Below are 18,074 nucleotides of genomic sequence, written 5' to 3'. Positions count from 1 at the left end.
ACAAATATATTCGCCATAGGCTGGAGATTGTCTGTACTCTATCTCATGGGAACGCATGGCGCCGTACATGACACAGGGTGTCGAGCGAATGAATGCGGAACGGGGCTGGTGCTGCAATGCACACACTCATCACGGATGGACCTGAGGCGATATCATGTCTGCTTATCCCCGATAGTGGGTGGGATCCTCCGCGGTACGGAGACGCGGGCAGTCAGTACGGCGCGATGGCAAGCCTCCGGAATCTGCGGGGACGCTGCGTACTGAGTGTGTCTTCGTGTCCCGGGAGCGGTTCCTCGGCTGCGAGGCCACACAGCTGGACGGCGGCCCCTGATGCAGATGCATGACGATCGGGCGGAACTCCCTGGCCGCAACGTCAGTTGAGTGCTCGTTCAGGACATTCTGCGCACCAGCTGAGCCTGAGCTGAGCTATGTTGGGCAGAGAGGACGGACATTTCCGGCGGGCCGACCACGATTGGCAGGCGCACGGACCACTTGTCCTCCGGAGCTTCTGACGATAGCTGATGCTTCGCCCGCCGCCGCCTCTCCGTGCTTGTGTCGGCGACGTCCGAAGTCATGGCGATGGCCAGACTTGCGCGACGTTTATTTGAAGCCACAGGCACGATGGTCCCCTCTAGCGTAGCCGTTGGCAGCAGGGCGCGTCACGAGTAATCGCTGGGCGGCGCGAAGGTTGACAGCCGCGAGAAGGGCGCATCTCGGTCGGTCCGTGGGTGGTACAGGCGGCTGCGAGATCATGGAAACAGTCAGGCGCGAGTTGGGCATTAGGGGCAGTGCGGGCAACGCGAATGTGCCTGCTGTCGCGTACGAGACGGACACTGACAGTGAACACAACGGGGACGCGCCTCGGGCAGCCCTCGGGGGCGCGGCCACGATTGCCAAACACGGAAGCATCTGGCGGCGGATCACTGTGGCGGGCGGGGGGCGGGTCGCAGCACCCGGCGAGCTCGCTGTGTGCGACGACGAGCGCAGGGCGGGCAACCACGGCGGCGGGGGTCTCGATAAGCGTTTTACGTATAAATGGGATCGCAATCTCGCGCGTCGACTCGTGGCGTGGAAGAAGCAGTGCCGTCGCGAGCGTGTGAGTGCGTCTGCGAGCCTTAACGCTCGTCAACATCCGGCCCCGTCCTCCTCCTCTCCCTCCCCACCGCCTCGTGCTGCCTGCACCCTCCTCGACGCTGCCCGCGCGGCCAGCGACCGCACCAGCGACCGCCTCTGCTCGCTCGCACAGCCGCATTATCTTCCTCGCTCCGTCGCACGCGCCGCGCACGTCTATCGCGTAGCCAGTCGCCCTCCGCCCTTCCCCCGAGTCTTGCCAAATCCGTCGGGCACCCATTCCTGCATGCGAGAACGCGTCCATCGCCTCCAGCTCGACGACTTCACCCGAGACCTCCCTCTCCGCGCGCCCTCGACCATACATGAACGTTGTCCCCGGCGGCGACCTTCTGCGTCCGGGTGTGCCTCCGCTCGCACCGTCCATGCTGAACATGAACACGCACAACTTCATGGCCCAGCAACAGCACCACCCGCAAGGGCAGCCTCCCCAGGGCCATCCATCGCAGATGGGCCTCCTCCAAAACAACCCCAACCCGAACGCGATGCTCGCTGGCGGCCAGCCGAATAATGCAGGAAACAATCCGTCGACGATGTACCAGCTTCAGATCCAGCAGGCCAACCAGTTCGGCCGCCAGCAGGTTCTCATGCAACAAGCGCAAAGCTCGCAGAACGGCCTCAGCCGCGCGGGTCCCCAACAGCTCAACGGCCATGGTGGGCATAACCCCCCTCACCCGGGCATGGGCTTCACGAACGGTATGATGGGCCCTCAACAACAGCAGCAGATGCGCCGTGTCGCCTCTCAGCCGACGCTGAACCAGGCTGGAGGGCATATGGGCGGCATGCCTCAGGGGATGGCGGGAATGGGTATGGGCCTGAACCCAGGACAGAACTTGGCGCAGCATATGCGGCCGCCCATCCCGCAGTCGCACCTCAACAACATGCGCGTCCAGCAACCGCCCCAGCACCCCATGCAGGGGCACATCTCCCCCGATATGCAGATGTCCATGAACAGGCCGCCTCAGATACCGGGCAGCAACGGCCTCCCGCCACATCGGACGACGTCCGCTCAGCCGCACATGATGAACAATCTGGGGCAGCCTTCCGGCATGCCGCAGCAGCAGCATCCTGGCGGGATGCAGGGCCCGATGCACCAGAGCGCGTTCAATAGCGCAATGCTCCAACATCACCAGCCTCCGCAGCTGCCGGGCGCGTCCCCGCACCCAGGGGCCCATTCGCAGAATCATACCCCCGCGAACTTCGGACCCAACATGCCCATGGGTAATGGCCCGCCTTCGCAACCTCCGGCGAATAGGCAACAGCCGCCCGGAGACAATGGAATGCTCATGGGCTTCCCGAATCCGCCAATGCAACCGAATCTTCCGCAGGTGCCTCGAATACCGCAGACTGTCAATCCGTTCCCTTTCGGATCGTCGTCCACGTCGCCGAATCCACCTGGGGACATGTCACAGAATGTCGGCGGGGGGCAGATGAATGGGCCAGGGCCCGGTCCGGGGCAGCATCCTCAGCATCTGCCGACGCCTGCCCAGCTCGTCGACCGCATGAATCCTTCGACCAACGACAACTTCCCCTCACAATACAACCTCCAGCAGTCGCAGGCGAACGTACCGACGCGGCCGCCATCGCAGCAACACGCGCCACACCCTGGCTTCTCCCTTCCACCGCAACAACCCCCACATCCTCACCACCAATCTCCGCGTCCCGCTGACCCGATGAATCAACATATGGCGCAGCGGCCACGATCCCAGCAAGGGCAGCAAAGGCAGTCGCCACCCCAGCCAGGCTCCTCTCGGACGCCTAGGGTCTCGCAGCAGCCACTTCCAAACAACATGATACCCCCTCGAATACCGATGCCTCCTGGCGGACCGAACCCGCCAGGACCGTCGCAGCAGCCGCAGCCAGCTCAGCCGCCGACACAAGGAGCACCAGGAGCACCGGCGCCGTCAGCGCATCCCGTGCAAATCGCGCCGAGGCAGCAGCCGGGGCCGCCTGGTCCGAGCGCTCCTCCGCCAACTGCGTCCGGTCCTGCGCAGGGCCAGCCAGATGGACCGCCGCATCATCCGCCGCAACCTCCGCAATCTGCTGGGCCCCCGCCGCAGGCCGCGCCACCGCAGGTGTCGCGCCCAGTATGGGTGCTAGGGGCGGGTCAGGCGATTTCGAGGCTGGTGAGTATGAGCGGTGATATGGCGATGAACAGGCCATCGGTGAGTGATGCACTTGTGCGGACGCGTTCATGATCTGACGGCTTTCCGCCCACAGAGAGAACTGCCGTACTGGGAAAGTTTCGTGAGGAAGTATTTCATGCCGAAGGCGACTATGAAAATCACGCTGTGGAAGGACAATCAGCGCCAGGAGGCGAAGCCGTTTGGTACGTGCGATCTGCTCGCTCGTTCGCTTAGATGGGACATCTAATCTGACTGCTGCTCGGTTCGCTTGTGTACATCCAGAGATTGGGACCCCGATCCTCCCGCGATTCTTCCAGGTCACGACGCAATCCGGGGTTCAAAGCATGTCCCTGTCCTTGGATGGCGCACGAGAGCGGGCGACGAACAACGTGCGCGCCGTCGTGGAGTGCCCCGACGCGCTGTGGACGTTCCGCTACCTCAACGGGTACACTGTCGTGCTCAAGGGCCCGTTCACCGCGAACGTCGTCGCTGTCACCGAGCCGCAGATGCAGAACTACACTCTGCGGATCGAGAGCTTGATCTTCGACGCGCTGACGCACGAGAAACTCATCAACATCGACTCGATAGAGGGTACGCGGATAGCCTCGTCTCCGGCGGCGTCGCAGGGCATGGGGGATGTGGACCCGAGGTATGAGGAGCCACGGACAGTCATCGAGCGTGCGTCTTTCCCGGCAGAGCCTATCAATGCGTTCGGTATCCCGCAGGCTACGATGAGGTGTCTGGAGGTGCGTTTCATTCTCAGGGCGATCGTCGCGCTTGATTGACGTCTGCGATTCCAGTTGGCAGAGAGCGTCACACAGATGGGCGACTTGATCCAATTCTCAGCGTCGCAGCAGATGGGTCCGAAAGGTACGTCGCCTGTGCTTCTCAATCAGTTAGCCTTCTCATGCCCCATGCAGAAGCACTGTCCCGATACGCCGAGCGATTGCGTGAGAATTACAGGCAAGCAACGGCGGGTGAATTCAAGCCGGACCTTGGACCAAAATCCAATCTCCCAGGTCGACCCGGTCCCGGCACGAATGCGTTGGACGGAGTCAACGGTGGCGTCCCACCGACACCTCCATCTTCCATGTACCCTGGTACGCCCAGCTCGTCTTCGATGCAGCAAGGGCAAGCCCCTCCAACACCTCAAAATCCGCCACACGCGGAGCCCGGCAAACAGGGTAAAGGAAGTCAGCAACAGGCGTCCAGCCAGAACATGGTGTCGACACCAGCGTCAGCATCAACACCAGCGGCAGCACAGACGCCCGGTGGGCCGACGACTCCGGCGATGGCGAGTGCGCCGTTGAAGCGCAAGGCTGGGCAGCGGGCAGAACCCGAGTCCCCAGCCCTCGCGAACAGTGCTACCGACCCACAACCGCCGCCGGCGAAGCGGCCGACGCGAAAACGCCCGCGGACAGGGACACAAGGTGGTGGATAGGATATCGTTATCGTCTCATTCAGTCTGTTGTTTTTCTAGCTTGCTGTCGGTCGTGCAATCACTGGTCCATCGATACTCTACTCATCATTAGCATAGATATCCTGTATTCTAGTAGTCATCTGAACCGTCTGCTCTCTGATGGCGTTGTCTTATCATTGTCTATTTAAACCGGGCTGTACTGTATACTAATGCATATCATCGCTCTTGCTTGTCAACTCAAGGATAGACGTGCTTTGGTGCGGGGCGAGCATGCTTGAGAGAAGTTATACTCACTATGGAAAGGAAGCCCCGCCGATACAGACATAAGATCGGCTAACTGTGGTCCGTTCCTACCAAGTTCCTACGTACCTCAGTCCAAGGAGATGGGACCATGACCGAAGATGACTGGAAAACATGTATTGCCCAACCAATAGCGAGACATGCGAAAGCGTGATACATAGAAGTCAATAAATTGGAAGTTCATGGCTGAAGTCGCATTGATCCCCATACTTGCATCTGTGCGAAGCATCGCGGCGTCAGTTTACCCGTTTCAGACTTCATGTGGAAATGGGCGCTCGCCTTCCTGATGCGTAGAAATTGCATAGTCTCCGTTTATTATTTCTATGTGGCTCTCCTCCTCGCCCGCGGCCTCTGCCTCGCCCGCGATGTCCTCCCCGACCGCCTGCCCTCTCTTCAGGCCAGCGTTGATCAGGCGGGCCTTCGTCGTGGAACCCTCCGGCACCGTTGGGGAATTCGGGCGGGTATCGCGCCGCGTTCCAGTCGGCGCTCGGGGCAGGCTGTCCGGGGGTCTGCGGTTGGATGATGCCGCTTTGGTTCTGCTGACTCAGAGCTTGGACGAGCTGCTGGAGCTGCTCCGGATTCATGTTGGGCAACGCCTGAATGACATTCGTATCGAGTCCGAATGGTTTGGAATCCAACTGTGGTGGTGCACCAGCTGATGTACTCCCTGCGAACGCATCGCCCCCGCTCGCAGCAGCAAGCTGCCCTACCAGCTCAGCTACAGACTGTTTCGGTGGCTCGACAGCCGCTGGTGCCCCCGCAGTCCAGAAGATAGCGTCGACATCAGGTCCCGTCAGCATTACCTTGACACCCTCGTCAGCCTGCTCCTCCGCGAGCTGCGTGGGCGGCTCATCCGGACTCGCTGGTATTTGCGCTTCCGAGACGTAAAGAGCGACCAATGCTCCCTGCTCGCGCTCCTCTTGCGTGGCCTTCTCTTGACTCTCTTCCCCTCTCGGCCGAACGTCGATTTCCGGAGGCATTTCGAGTACTGCAAGGGAACGCATAAATCATAGAGTACGGTGTTATGCTAGGGATTGGCTTACAGATTGGTTCGTACCACTCGATCTGGTCATCGAAAAGATGGGCGTGCAACGCGGCACCCTCGTCTCGGTCAAGATCACGGATGTTGTGCGTCGAGAGCAAACCCTGCGTATCCGCAACAAACAGCGAGTAATTAACATACAGTACATAGCACAGTCCAGAGAAAATGAAGCTGACATCTGAAGGATCATCGTCGTATATCGCACGCTCAATGAGCTTTATTCGCTCGAGTTCGCCCTCGGGTGCCCAGGTGACACGCTTCTTTGGCTTGCCGGACGCGGTCAGGCTTGTAGCTGCAGTCGTGAGAGGTGCGGACACAGGGGCAGGTGGCGGCGTTGCTGTGGCGGGCGAATCCTTGCGAGATTTCGCCATCGACTTAAGCGCTTCCTCGAATGGGTTGAACGACGACGGTTGGGCGACATTCGGATCCAGCTCCTTCTTGACGATAGGTGGTGGCGGAGCTTTCTTAAAGCTTGGCAACCTCGGTTTTGGCTTCGGCGCAGAGAAGAACGAAGAGTCCGACTTTGCATCCTTGACCTCCTTGACGACAGGTTTTGCCTCTTTCTTGACGGCGACTGGCTTCGACGAAGTCGTCGAAGTCGAGATAGCGGCCTTCTTCGAGGCGGGTGCAGCCTTCGTCGACGCGGCCTCCGCCTTTCGCTTCTTGCCTTTCGGGTCTGACAGGTTCATTAGATACCGAGATCAGTTCATACACGGACTTCAACACACCATCGTCAACGTCCATCCGTTTCGACTCCTCGTGACTGGAGACTAGAAGCCGCCTCCATTTACGTTCCAGATTCGACGCCATATCTTTGATCGCTGTTTCACCAACAAAACACCAAGTTAGATACATGATTCTTATGCATTATATTCATGCAGGAGGAAGTGCTATCGTAAGGTATCCGACGGTCGACGCAGAGCGCTATATCAGTCTCGTACTCGTTACGTCCTCAATGCCGTACCCATTTGTGTCGCGTGACGCCACAGGTTGCGGCTCATCCATCGAGCTGCTGTCGCAATGCTGCACCATAGGGCAGCAGTTCGATAGACGGCATCGCCGATTCCCGATATGGGGAGAACACGCGTCATACCGCACTAACGATGCAGGACGATACTTACCTGGTGCAGGAGGATCTTTGACGAGCTTAACGATGATCTTGCCAAGCTTGGAAGCCTTGAGACTCTCAAGGGTCATGGGTAAGCGATCGATGGTCTACAAAGCGAAAAGGACAACGTCAGTCGTGGGACACTGCAAGATCGTTCACGGGCACTCACTTGCAGCAGAGGCATGACCGTCTCCAACAATCCACCATCATCCTTCCCAGCAAATGCAGACTTCAGCCACTCCCGAGTGATCTCCATCGCGTCTTCGTTTTCGCCCCAGGCGCGGAAGTAGTGGTTGCCGGCGTTGTCTCGCATCTTGCTCAGAATTTCCATCCTGATCCGAGGTTCCACGTCCAAAATACCGTAGTCGTCAATGTGGCCTGCCAGTTGCGCGACGGCGCCAGCTCCAGTGAATGAGGTCGGCGTCAGAAGAGGCTTGATAGCTGCTTGCAAGGCGGCCCTGCGCTGTTCGGGAGTGGGTGCCACAGGCTTCGGCGGCGCCGGCGTAGGTGGAGGTGCTCCATAGAAGGACGACGGAGGAAGCGCGCTCAGTAGGGTACTTGAAGAGTGGAGGACAGAGGGAGAAAGAGTGCCTTGCGGCTGCATTTGTTGAGCTTGGGTTTGCGATTGAAGATGCTGTGATTGATGCGGTGCCAGTCGAGATACAGGTGGTTGCTGGTAATGCGCAGACGTAGTATGAACATAAGGTGAATTAACGGAAAACGTAGATTGCTGAGGTTGTTGCTGATATTGATACTGGGCTCGTTGCTGAGGTTGCGAAAGTGGTTGGAAAGGCGAGAACGGTTGCTGGGAATGCTGATATTGTGGAGGGGGTGACGAGGCCGAGCCATTCATGGTCGTCAAAACGGGGCTACAGACACTGTTGTCAGGACAGATCTCCGGTGCAACGGAAGAAGACGCACTCGATCATCATACCCGACGATGACGACGACCCCGGCTGATGTTGGCCCGACGGCGATGCGCTTGTGGCACCATTGAGAGAGGAGTAACTCGATAGAGGGAGCTGAGGAGACGGGGCGCTCCATTGCGATGTACCATAGGCGACCGCGTTGTAGGGACCCGGGGCACTGACACTGGGCGGATAGAAGCTGTGACCAAAGGTGTAGAATGGCGTGGACGACGATCCCACGTTTGAGCCGGAGGAGGATGAAGGACCTATGTGCGATAGAGAAGGAGAGTCAGAAATGGGCCACTCGACGACACTCTGAACACGCCGGGAAGCGCCTAATTAGGGGCGTGGAAGGACATGCTCACCCGACAGATCACCCAAAAACTCGCTCAGGTCCATGCCCGCCCCCGACACCGCCGACGCGCTCGCCGGCGGATCCTTCCACTCGTCGCTCGCTGCATGCTGCCCGTCGACGTGCTGCGACAGGTCCGAGATTTGTTGCTGCAGCCACGCCGTGTTCGTGAATTCCATCTGCAGCGATTCTTTTTGTACTCGCGCTCTCAGCGGTTACACTAAACGGGCTTTATTCTGCGCAGACGAGATGGAAAGAGACGAGGAGGCTACGACGCTGACAGCCTCGCAGGATTCACCTCGCCAGTTCGTCGTCGCGTTCACCGTTCGGGATGATGGTCAGAGGTTAGGCTCGATACCGTGCTTTCAGTCTCCGCCGCTATTTGCCACAACCCCTTCCCTTTCCTGCCGCCCGTTCCCACGCTTTCAGTGCGTTCCCACACTCAGTCTGCTCTTCGGCAGGGATGCATTCAACGGCTTCGTCCGCCGCACACGCGGACCGCACAGCATCAGGTTCTAGCTCTGTGCATAAATGGACAAAGGTCATGTATCGCCAGCAAATTGCATTATGACTCAGGAACAATAACAATGTCGTAAATGCGGCCTACAGTAAGACGCGGTTTAGCCGGTTTGTTATGACCCTACAAACATCAATTGAACCAAACACATACAACGTCTAGAACCCTACTACAGCCGGCATCAAACTTCCTTCAACCGTTTGCTTACCCCCTCTTCAGTCCTTGTAAACCGTCGCGCTACACGTCGCGACGCGTCTAACGCGTCCGAACGCGAACTTCACCTTTGTATTCGCACCAAATGGCCGCCCATCCCGACGCAGGTCAGGCCGCAGCTCAGTATGAGTACATGAAAATGCAGGTATGTCGCAATGCTCAGTTTTCACCGCCTCGACGCGCCTGACTCACTGAAAATCGGACATTGCTAGTTTGCGACCAGCCTAGGACATGTCGCACAGCAGTTGCGTGATTGTGCTGCCTACGCCGACCAGCTCTCGGGGTCCGTGTCTGGAGTGCCGTACAACCCGGCTGCCATGCCCCTCATGCAGTTCCCGGTCCCGCCTGGGGGCCTCGCAGCAGTGGCTTCGCCCGCTACGGGGAAACGCAAGACGCGCGAGGTCGAAGGCAAGAAAACGAGGAAGAAAAAAGATCCTTTGGCACCGAAGCGTCCCCCGTCCTCCTACCTGCTGTTCCAGAATGAGGTGCGCTCGGAGCTGAAGAAGACGCACCCGGGCATGCCGAACAATGAACTGCTGGGCATGATAGCGAAGCAATGGTCCGAGATGTCGCAGGAGGACAAGGAGGTGCGCGTTCTCTTCCTTCTGCTGCCCTTCCCAAGGCTGACGTGTCGTATGCATAGAAATATGAGACCCTGCAGAAAGCTGCAAAGGATCGGTACTTGGACGAGAAGAGCGCCTACCAGGCGGGGGGATCTCCGGCGACCGTTGTGGCACCTGTGGTATGTACGCTTTTGCGGGCGGTGTGGTCGTAAGTCTGATATCTTACAGGCACCGCCTGTGGTGGTAGCCGCTCCGATCGCTGTGAAGGCAGTTGCTCCCACTCCGGTCGTCGCAACCACTTCGGACGACGACACGTCTGAGGACGAGGAGGAAGGGTCGTCTTCAGACGACACTTCCGACGGAAGCTCGAGTCCTCCCCCCAAGAAGCAGAAGGGAGAGCAGATTTCGAAGGAAAAGAAGAAAAAGAAACCGTCGAAGGCCTGAGTGCCAACTGGTGTGGAACAGCGAGCCTGCAGGAGAATGGGTGTCTTTGGCTTTTTGTGTAAGTACATACCTGTATCTTCTAATGTGCTTGGCCAGATCGGCATAATCGCTTTGTCCATAATCATTCGTAATTCTTGTAGCAGCGGTTGCCCCAAACGACGAATCTGTGCTTGGACCTCGTGTTAAATAATGGTTGAAGTAGTGCCAAAGCTTTGCGGTAACGAAGGGTTGTGGTGTGCGCAATCGCTAGCCTACGGTCGAGGGGTGGCACGGTGGAGGGACGCTTGTAAGCCAGGTGAAAGCCGACATTCGAGAGCATTCGGGCAGTGGGCAGTGCGACATAGGGGCGATGCGCGGCCTGAGCAGCGCTGTCTAAGTATAGCATCGCCTTGTGCTGAAGGCGCTGTGCCAACCGGCGGATTCGTAGGAATGCTGGTGGAATCGTGTTTCCGAGTCAGAAGCGTGGTGTCTTCTATTGTATTGTGGATTGTAGGAAGCGAGGACTGGTAGAACAGCATTGACTACTGGGGCATGTGGCGATCCACGCTTTGTCAAACGACCCCGGTCGCGATGCTCTGCAATAGAACGGACGAGAATGAGCATGTCGCGAGTTGAGGCGGCATTTGGCCACGGCAGCGCTAGCACGGGGCCTGCTCTGGTCATGCTGTGTGTATCATATACCCGGTCCGTAGCGAGTCTCTAGATAACTATAAAAGCCTCCTCCTGCCCTCATCCGGACATCGACGCAACCTACACCTTTCGCTCGACTCACGCCGCGATGTCTCAGCCGCCTCCGTACAGCAGCAGACCATACAGCGAGAACCAACCTCGCGAGAACCCCGACCGTCGCCCACTCCCGCCGGGCTGGATATCCCAGTGGGATTCAAAGTGCGTGCCTGGCGTCCAGCCTCTCTCGCACGCGACGCACACTGACTGACCTCCGCTGCCACAGCTATAACGCATGGTACGTTCGCACGTCCGCAGCGCGTTCACCGTCTCGCTCATTTCAGATAGGTTCTATGTGAACACTCAGGAGAATCCGCCACGATCGTCGTGGGTACACCCTCTAGGCCCACCGGGCTCGCCACGTCCTCAGGCTGGCTACGCGCCGCCCTCAGGCCCGCCACCGCCGGACAACCGCGGGTACAGCCCAGGATACCAGGGTCCTCCGGCGCCGCAGCGGTACGATGACTACAGAGGTCCATCTCCGGGCTATGGTGGCCAGCCACCGAGCAACTACGGGCCTGGCCCTGGCTATGGTGCCCCTGCTCGCGACAGCCGAGGTGCGTTGAATGTACTGATACGTTGGCCTGGTGTCTGTGACTCACGAATTGCCCAGGATGGTTCGGCAGTAGCGCGGCCTCGGCGCAGCAGCCAGCAATGATACAACAGGCCGCTCCGAAGAAGAGCGGCATCGGGATGGGCACTGCGCTGGCAGCTGGTGGGCGGCAACAACTTCACGACCATCTCGGACATGGCTGATAGATCATTCATAGGTGGCGCTGGTCTCTTGGGTGGTGTAATCTTGGAGGATCTCTGGCAGAACCATGACGAGCATGAACGTGAAGAAGGCTATGACGATGGTGTGTCGTGGTGTTCATAATGTTGAAAGATCGATGTTGATCTGCTCTCTTTCGCCAGCTATGCAGGACGGATATGGAGGGGGAGGTTTCGATGGGCCTCAGGACGACTTTGGTGGTGGTGGTGGAGACTTCTTCTAGGTCTGCGAGGTGACTACGGCAGCTTCTCATGTCTGCGCTCCACTCATTGACGTTCGTTCTAGTTCTGACGCGGCTTCTTGGTAACTTAGAAATGACAATCAACGGCTTTCTCCTTTATGCTCCTCTGCTCTGGGAACATGCAATGGACTCGTATAGATCTGTGTATAAGTACTGGGCTCGGTCATCTTTCATTGGGTGTCATTCGTATCTGATTACAGAGGTGATCGTGTCGCTGCCACCTGTGCACCATCAAGCAGCATCAAGCCGGCGCTCGCTGAAGTATTGGAGCCCTGCCTCGTGGATTGTGTTCCGATGGCAAACTTCAGCGAGCATGAGACCGCGTTGAGGTTGAGCGCCTGATGCCAAACACTGCGAGTGTTCCACTGCCGAACACCTCGAACTTTCAAGATGTGACATCTGGTTCCTGCCTGCTACCAGTGAAGCCATCATGGATCGTGCGTCAACAACATCAATTGGATGGTCTCTCGACTGATGAGTACATTGGAGTGCGAATCAAGCTGTCACCTGTAGTTGTGTTTCTCCGCTCAAGCCACGTCCGTGACGCTTCTCACTTTGTCGGTGAACCGTTGACAAGCAGACTGCATCGCCTTGCCACGTTCAGAGGCGCAGTATTCCTTATGTTCGTCCGTGAGGCGCCACCCCGCCCACGGCGTCTCGTCGAGGGCCTTCCACCATTCGCTGGTGTACGGGTGTCCTGGCGCGCCCGCATAACCCCATGGCTTGGCGGTGTACGGCTGCAGGTACGGATTCATGATATGCTCCATGGCCGGATTGACTGGACCGGTGAAGTGCACGATCGCCGCATTCTTCATCTCCGACAGACCTGCCTCGATGAGCGCTCTGTCCGCCGACTGGAGTTCAGCATATGTGCCGAGTCCCTGTGCGTTCCACTTCATCGGAAGCGGGAGCCAGGTGTCACGGAAATGTGTGTTGAGCGCGTCCTGGTCCGCGTACTCGGCACCGAGCAAGGTCTCCGCAGTAGCGGTCAGCGCGTCCCACTCCGTACGAATCCGGGCGAGGTCCATGAGGAGCACCCCAGCGTTGAAGTAGGGCCCCCTGTGCATACCCTCGTGTCCCATAGGAAAGCCGACGTCTCTGACAGTCCCGAGTGGTCTCCCTACGAGGTCGATGTCCCAGAGTGACCGTAGGTCCGCCCTGACCAGGACGTCGGCGTCGAGGTACAGAACTCGCTCGACGGGGAGCACTGGGATCATGTCAAGCTTTGCCCACGTCTTTCCTCCCTTCGCGGTGAGACCTCCCTGCGGTAAAGTGACGAAAACAGCGGTGGCGTCGTTCGCGGACTTCGTGCAAGACTCCAATCTCTGACGGTCGCCAAGCGAGAGACCGAGGTCGACGATGTAGAAGGTAATCCTGGCGGATGTATGTTTGATGCAACCTCGAATGACGACACCGGCTGCCATCGCGTAGGAGGCGTCCACCGTCAAAGCAACATGTATACCATATCCGAGGGCACGATCGAGCCCATGGCCAACCTCCCTCGCGAGGAAGCCGATTCGCATCTCTGTGGTCTTCTGCAAGACGACCTGATACTGCTCCGGGCTCGACAAAACGTCGAACTCTCCGCGGTGAAGCGTCATGAACGCGTCTATGCCGCGTTTGGGGTGATGGATGCTGTCTGCGGGCTCTTTGTCCCAGTGGTAATCGTCGAAGATAACGATGGCACCCTTCCTAGCGAGTCTCCATACAAGCTCGCCGTCGAGGAAGGTGTCATCGGCCTCGTGGGACCCGTCGACGTAGATCCAGTCATACCCGGGGTTCGGATTATCCATCTCCTCCTTCAACAGCACCATGAGGGCGGGGAAGCTGAACTCGTCGAGGATGCGGAAGCGTTTGCCGGTCAATGATAGGTTGTGAGTGATTTTGGAGTAGCGTTCTCGTCCTGCCGCTGACTGCATGAGGTCGAAGTGGTCGATACAGACGACCTCGCCGCCCTCGCCGCATAATTCCGTGGCGAGAAAGACGGCAGAACGCCCCTCCCATGAGCCGATCTCTAGGACGCGGGGGTGTGGCGACTGAACGCGCGGAAACAATATCTTCCATGCGTCGACGTTGAAGGAGAACCAGTCTTGCGTCGGGGTGAACCGGTACGATTTCGTGTCGTCTGGTGCCTCGTCAGATTGGATGCTCGCGTGTGCCATTCTGTCGGTGCGTTCAGTTAGGTTTCGCCAGTTTGGACGAAACGCAATCATCAACCTACCTACCGTATCTTTCTGGTGTAGTGCTAAGCCAGGGATTTCAGACGTCGGTGGGTACGGGCGACGAGCATCGGTGAGTCTTGCTCCCTCGTTAATCTTTGTACACGCTGAGGATTCTCGCGGCTGTGCCGGGGTGTAGCTGACTCGTCTCATGATCCAGGGCCCAAGGACTAGGCGATAGGAAGACCTCGCGGACCACGGCCTTTGTCATGTCTTCATGCTTCTTGAGCGGCGCTGCCCCTCAACCGCACGTCCTCACCGATAGAAGTGACCCTATTCTGCTTAGGTTCCGTTCAATAAGCCGCCGCCCATTTCGCAGGACGCGTTTCCCTGGGACTAGAATCAACGGTTTGCCCTGTAGTTGCGTGGTCCATGTGGAGTTCTTTGCCGATGTCAACCACACAAAGCTTATAGGACCTGGTCACGATAACTTGCGGCTAGATTCACGATGAACTTAATCCTTGACGAGGCGCGATATCGAAAATGCGCATCCAGATTATCCCTTCCTGATCATGTCCGCTCTCACACCACACACCAGCCTCGCACCGTCTTGTGTAGTTGGTGACGCTAGCCCGGCGTCTTCACCGCCTGAACCGCACAACCGATTTGCCCCATCGCTCTTCGGTGAGGTCCGGGCCCAAGTTGCAACAAGAACAATCCACGGTATATACCCGCGAGCTTCCGCCCGAGGATCCTCACCGCCCATCCTCACGTTCAACCGACATGCCCCTGCCAGACGGCCTTATACTTGTGACCGGTGGACACGGCTTCATCGTGAGGTTTTATGCGAGCGTCGAGATTATTGTTTCACTGACAGTCATCCAGGGCGGCAATATGGCTCGCCATCTCGCTGGCAGCATTGGTCGACGCAAGATACGCATCGTTGACATCTCTCGTACTGCTTATCTCGAGCCACCGGCCGACGCAGAGGTTCTGATTGGCAACCTCTGCGACCCAGCCTTCTGCAAGACGGCCGTACGTGGTGTGAAGACGGTGCTGCACTTCGCTGCCACGATGGGCGGCGTGGGTGTCATTCACTCAGCCAATGACTTCACCATTTACCAAGAGAATCACCGCATGACTCTCAACTTGCTCGCGGCCGCTGTATCCGCAGGGGTCAACCTATTCTTCTACGCGTCGTCGGCCTGCGTTTATCCGAATTCCCTGCAGGGCGCCGACAACAAGGATGTCTCCCTGAAGGAAGATGACGCTTACGCGCAGTTGCCGCCGAGTCCCCAGGGGTTGTACGGTCTCGAGAAGCTCAACACCGAAAATGTGCTCTTCCAGTACACCTCTGGCTTGAGTATTCGCATCGCACGATTTCACAATGTTTACGGACCAGGCGGAAGCTGGGTCGGCGGCCGAGAGAAAGCACCCGCTGCCTTCCTCCGAAAGGCTCTCGCTCTCAAGCGTACCGAGGCGTCGACAAAAGAGATGGAGATATGGGGTAGCGGTGACCAGAGGCGCAGCTTCTGCTTCATCGACGACGCAGTCGAAGCCATCCTCGCGCTCATCCAGTCGGACTGCGAGGAGGTCGTCAACATCGGAGACGATCGTTCGGTTACTGTCCGAGAGCTGGCGGACATCGCGATCCGCTGTGCTGACCTTAACCGCGCCGACGTGCAGTACCACTACGTGCACGACAAGCCCGTCGGCGTGGCCTCACGCAACTCAAATAACGACCGTGTACGGAAACTCTTGGGCTGGTCTCCGAAGACCACGCTTGAGGAGGGAATGCGTAGCACTGGGGGGTGGATCGCCGGAGAGATGGATCAGGCGTTGAATCACTTGAAGCAGTCGGAGCGAGCGGACGTGCTCCGTCGGTGGACGACGAGCGAGAAGATCGACTTGCAGGCCGAGGCAACCACTTTTGCCATCCTACTTCCGATCACGTCGCGAGGATCCGCGTCGCCGGACGACTGCTTGGATAATCTCGCCCGCTTCGCGCGATCCCTGGCGCTGACGACGAAGGACGACATCGCGAGGCTCGGAGTGCGATATCGCGTCCGTATCTATCTTGCGATTGACCACGACGACGACTTTCTCTTGACGTGCGGCAAGGAGGGTAACAGGGCCGAACGTGTCTTGCGGCAAGAAGGCTTGTCCCAGCTTTCGACCATTTTTTGCCACCATCCCCGGGGCCATGTATGCGCGTTATGGCGCGACTGCGCCCGTGCAGCATGGAAGGACGGTGCGGACTACATGACGTTGATGGGCGACGACGTTATCTTGCAAGACGCTTCCTGGATGTCCGCCGCCGTCGATGCATTCGAGCAGTTGTCCGTCGAACACGGTGTACCGCTTGGGTTTGGCTGCGTTGCCTTTATGGATACATCATTCCCCGGTATGCCGACCTTCCCCGTGGTGCATCGCATGCACATGGACATCTTCAAGGGCGAGGTCATCCCGGATATGTTCGTGAATCAGGACGGGGACCCATTTCTCTTCCAGCTGTACCGCCGCTGGGGCTGCTCGCGTATGATGCTGCCTCGCGTATCCAATGCTGTTGGAGGAAGTGAAGGTGCCCGATACCACAAGGTGTCCGCCGTTGGTTGGACGTACGGTCCTCTTGACGATGCGACCACCGCCGTAGAGTCATGGCTCTGCGAACATCGCCAGCTCGTCGAGCGCAAACTGACCATTGACGTCGTCATCCCGTGCTATCGGGTCAACCTCACCTACGTGCATAGGTTCCTGGCTCTACGTCCATCATCGACGTGTACCGTCATGTTCATCATCATCGTTGATGATCCTTGCTCACCGAACATCGCTGCCTTGATGGGTAGATACGCACATCGTCCAGACATCCGCATCCGCGTCAACGCTCAGAACATGGGCGCTTCTGCGGCTCGGAACAGAGGCCTCCAAGAGTCCTCCGCTGAATGGGTCCTTTTCTTGGACGACGACGTCACGCCAGAAGACAACATCCTGATAGAAACGGAGAAAGTCATCCGTACGAACCCCAGCGCAGCTGGGTTCGTGGGGACTGCTCTCTTCCCCGTCGCCGACACTGTCGCAACAGCAGCTGTTCACCTAGCAGGGGTTACTTACTTTTGGGATATTGCGAGGAAGCGCGCAGACGATAATGATCTCCCATGGGGCGTCACGGCATGTCTCGTTGCCAGGCGTCACATGGAGGATAATATCGTCTTCGACTTGGGGTTTCCGAAGACCGGCGGAGGCGAAGACATAGACTATTGCCGTAGGAAGCGCGACTTCTCCTTTGCCCACGGCGGTGTCGGCTTCTGTGCGGCACCGGACGTTGTTGTCACCCATCCCTGGTGGAAGCAGGGCCGCAGGTCCTGGTGGCGTTTCTACATGTGGAGCAAGGGTGACGGGGCTCTCGTCGCCAAGTACCCCAAGTTCACATACCGACAAGCTGCCCCGAATAGCGCGGAGTCGCTGGTCCTTTGCGCGGTCTTGACGGTCGGTGCCTGCACCATCTCCCTGTTGACGAGTGGAGCAACGAGCACAGTGCTACGGATAGCTTTCTTGGGTACTCGGGCGTGCCTCTCTCTCTTGGCCGCCAACATTGCGCATGACCTCTATCGCCATGGCTGGAGGAACGCAGATAGGACAGCGGCGCTCCATATGGCGCTAGGTGGATGGCAGTTGGTCGTGGCGATGATCGAAAGTACGTTCATCCGCATCTTCAGCGAATACGGACGTCTAGTAGGTATGCTTGAGCGAGGCGAGTACGGCGTGATAGGTATGTCCTTTGACTGGTTTACGAACCGTGCTGGGGATGGCCCAAGGCGAGAAGAGAACAAGAACCGCCTGCAGCGGGTAGCCTTGTGGATCTTGATCTTGGCGATATGGTGCGGCATGTAGGTTACCGTAGATAGAAGTTGGTAGATCCAATGTGTCCGAGTCAGAGTCGACGACTGGCAGCAGGTCTGGGTGTGGAGCGGCGAACGCGTGTGTGGCCGCTGAGTCACTTCTCGATTTGGGAGGTGTGGGAATGCCGAACGACTTAGTCAGACACGCGTCCACCA

At 58.3% G+C, this 18,074-nt stretch overlaps 7 protein-coding genes across 7 annotated transcripts; 5 read left to right on the top strand and 2 right to left on the bottom strand.

The window, feature by feature from the left end:
• The first annotated feature begins 1,152 nt into the window (after nucleotides 1-1,152).
• Nucleotides 1,153-4,801, top strand: C8Q71DRAFT_13609 (LIM-domain binding protein-domain-containing protein). Its single transcript, XM_047916510.1, has 5 exons — nucleotides 1,153-3,293; nucleotides 3,349-3,457; nucleotides 3,537-4,000; nucleotides 4,055-4,124; nucleotides 4,175-4,801. Exons 1-5 carry the CDS (start codon nucleotides 1,434-1,436, stop codon nucleotides 4,693-4,695), a joined length of 3,024 nt encoding a protein of 1,007 aa, XP_047784600.1. The 5' UTR covers nucleotides 1,153-1,433; the 3' UTR covers nucleotides 4,696-4,801.
• Nucleotides 4,802-5,042: 241 nt separating this feature from the next.
• On the bottom strand, nucleotides 5,043-8,740 carry C8Q71DRAFT_730057 (uncharacterized protein). The gene is made up of 9 exons (XM_047922070.1): nucleotides 8,398-8,740; nucleotides 8,046-8,298; nucleotides 7,294-7,993; nucleotides 7,138-7,231; nucleotides 6,745-6,837; nucleotides 6,193-6,692; nucleotides 6,018-6,120; nucleotides 5,254-5,962; nucleotides 5,043-5,190 (listed from the first exon to the last, which is right to left on the bottom strand). The coding sequence occupies exons 1-9, from the start codon at nucleotides 8,561-8,563 to the stop codon at nucleotides 5,139-5,141; spliced, it is 2,670 nt and encodes an 889-aa protein (XP_047784599.1). The 5' UTR covers nucleotides 8,564-8,740; the 3' UTR covers nucleotides 5,043-5,138.
• Nucleotides 8,741-9,031: 291 nt separating this feature from the next.
• C8Q71DRAFT_730052 (high mobility group box domain-containing protein) lies at nucleotides 9,032-10,436 on the top strand. Its single transcript, XM_047922069.1, has 4 exons — nucleotides 9,032-9,259; nucleotides 9,327-9,701; nucleotides 9,758-9,856; nucleotides 9,906-10,436. The coding sequence occupies exons 1-4, from the start codon at nucleotides 9,200-9,202 to the stop codon at nucleotides 10,119-10,121; spliced, it is 750 nt and encodes a 249-aa protein (XP_047784598.1). The 5' UTR covers nucleotides 9,032-9,199; the 3' UTR covers nucleotides 10,122-10,436.
• C8Q71DRAFT_730047 (uncharacterized protein) lies at nucleotides 10,437-12,297 on the top strand. Its single transcript, XM_047922068.1, has 7 exons — nucleotides 10,437-11,009; nucleotides 11,074-11,085; nucleotides 11,136-11,404; nucleotides 11,461-11,562; nucleotides 11,618-11,704; nucleotides 11,763-11,851; nucleotides 11,905-12,297. The coding sequence occupies exons 1-6, from the start codon at nucleotides 10,900-10,902 to the stop codon at nucleotides 11,840-11,842; spliced, it is 660 nt and encodes a 219-aa protein (XP_047784597.1). The 5' UTR covers nucleotides 10,437-10,899; the 3' UTR covers nucleotides 11,843-11,851; nucleotides 11,905-12,297.
• On the top strand, nucleotides 11,775-12,299 carry C8Q71DRAFT_13535 (uncharacterized protein). The gene has a single exon (XM_047916506.1). The coding sequence runs from the start codon at nucleotides 11,871-11,873 to the stop codon at nucleotides 12,186-12,188; it is 318 nt and encodes a 105-aa protein (XP_047784596.1). The 5' UTR covers nucleotides 11,775-11,870; the 3' UTR covers nucleotides 12,189-12,299.
• Nucleotides 12,300-12,319: 20 nt separating this feature from the next.
• C8Q71DRAFT_844635 (glycosyltransferase family 8 protein) lies at nucleotides 12,320-14,022 on the bottom strand (the record flags this gene model as incomplete). Its single annotated transcript, XM_047926593.1, has 1 exon — nucleotides 12,320-14,022. One exon carries the CDS (start codon nucleotides 14,020-14,022, stop codon nucleotides 12,388-12,390), a length of 1,635 nt encoding a protein of 544 aa, XP_047784595.1. The 3' UTR covers nucleotides 12,320-12,387.
• Nucleotides 14,023-14,517: 495 nt separating this feature from the next.
• C8Q71DRAFT_13410 (NAD-dependent epimerase/dehydratase) lies at nucleotides 14,518-17,999 on the top strand. The gene is made up of 2 exons (XM_047916501.1): nucleotides 14,518-14,853; nucleotides 14,905-17,999. The coding sequence occupies exons 1-2, from the start codon at nucleotides 14,803-14,805 to the stop codon at nucleotides 17,908-17,910; spliced, it is 3,057 nt and encodes a 1,018-aa protein (XP_047784594.1). The 5' UTR covers nucleotides 14,518-14,802; the 3' UTR covers nucleotides 17,911-17,999.
• The last annotated feature ends 75 nt before the right edge of the window (nucleotides 18,000-18,074 follow it).

The sequence above is a fragment of the Rhodofomes roseus genome (assembly GCF_022264815.1).
Source record: "Rhodofomes roseus strain CIRM-BRFM 1785 chromosome Unknown C8Q71scaffold_1, whole genome shotgun sequence".
Classification (NCBI taxonomy): Eukaryota; Fungi; Basidiomycota; class Agaricomycetes; order Polyporales; family Fomitopsidaceae; genus Rhodofomes; species Rhodofomes roseus.
The sequence above is the reverse complement of the archived record's forward strand: the minus strand, read 5'-3'. Positions and strand labels throughout refer to the sequence as shown.

Coding starts and splice junctions, on each gene's coding strand:
- C8Q71DRAFT_13609 (XM_047916510.1), top strand. CDS start 1,434: ATGAACGTTGTCCCCGGCGGCGACCTTCTGCGTCCGGGTGTGCCTCCG. Junction 3,294..3,348: donor TGGCGATGAACAGGCCATCG/GTGAGTGATGCA, acceptor TTCCGCCCACAG/AGAGAACTGCCGTACTGGGA. Junction 3,458..3,536: donor CCAGGAGGCGAAGCCGTTTG/GTACGTGCGATC, acceptor GTGTACATCCAG/AGATTGGGACCCCGATCCTC.
- C8Q71DRAFT_730057 (XM_047922070.1), bottom strand. CDS start 8,563: ATGGAATTCACGAACACGGCGTGGCTGCAGCAACAAATCTCGGACCTG. Junction 7,994..8,045: donor TCGTCGGGTATGATGATCGA/GTGCGTCTTCTT, acceptor CAGTGTCTGTAG/CCCCGTTTTGACGACCATGA. Junction 7,232..7,293: donor CGGTCATGCCTCTGCTGCAA/GTGAGTGCCCGT, acceptor TTCGCTTTGTAG/ACCATCGATCGCTTACCCAT.
- C8Q71DRAFT_730052 (XM_047922069.1), top strand. CDS start 9,200: ATGGCCGCCCATCCCGACGCAGGTCAGGCCGCAGCTCAGTATGAGTAC. Junction 9,702..9,757: donor TGTCGCAGGAGGACAAGGAG/GTGCGCGTTCTC, acceptor TCGTATGCATAG/AAATATGAGACCCTGCAGAA. Junction 9,857..9,905: donor CGACCGTTGTGGCACCTGTG/GTATGTACGCTT, acceptor GATATCTTACAG/GCACCGCCTGTGGTGGTAGC.
- C8Q71DRAFT_730047 (XM_047922068.1), top strand. CDS start 10,900: ATGTCTCAGCCGCCTCCGTACAGCAGCAGACCATACAGCGAGAACCAA. Junction 11,563..11,617: donor GGGCACTGCGCTGGCAGCTG/GTGGGCGGCAAC, acceptor GATCATTCATAG/GTGGCGCTGGTCTCTTGGGT. Junction 11,705..11,762: donor TGAAGAAGGCTATGACGATG/GTGTGTCGTGGT, acceptor CTCTTTCGCCAG/CTATGCAGGACGGATATGGA.
- C8Q71DRAFT_13535 (XM_047916506.1), top strand. CDS start 11,871: ATGTCTGCGCTCCACTCATTGACGTTCGTTCTAGTTCTGACGCGGCTT.
- C8Q71DRAFT_13410 (XM_047916501.1), top strand. CDS start 14,803: ATGCCCCTGCCAGACGGCCTTATACTTGTGACCGGTGGACACGGCTTC. Junction 14,854..14,904: donor CCGGTGGACACGGCTTCATC/GTGAGGTTTTAT, acceptor ACAGTCATCCAG/GGCGGCAATATGGCTCGCCA.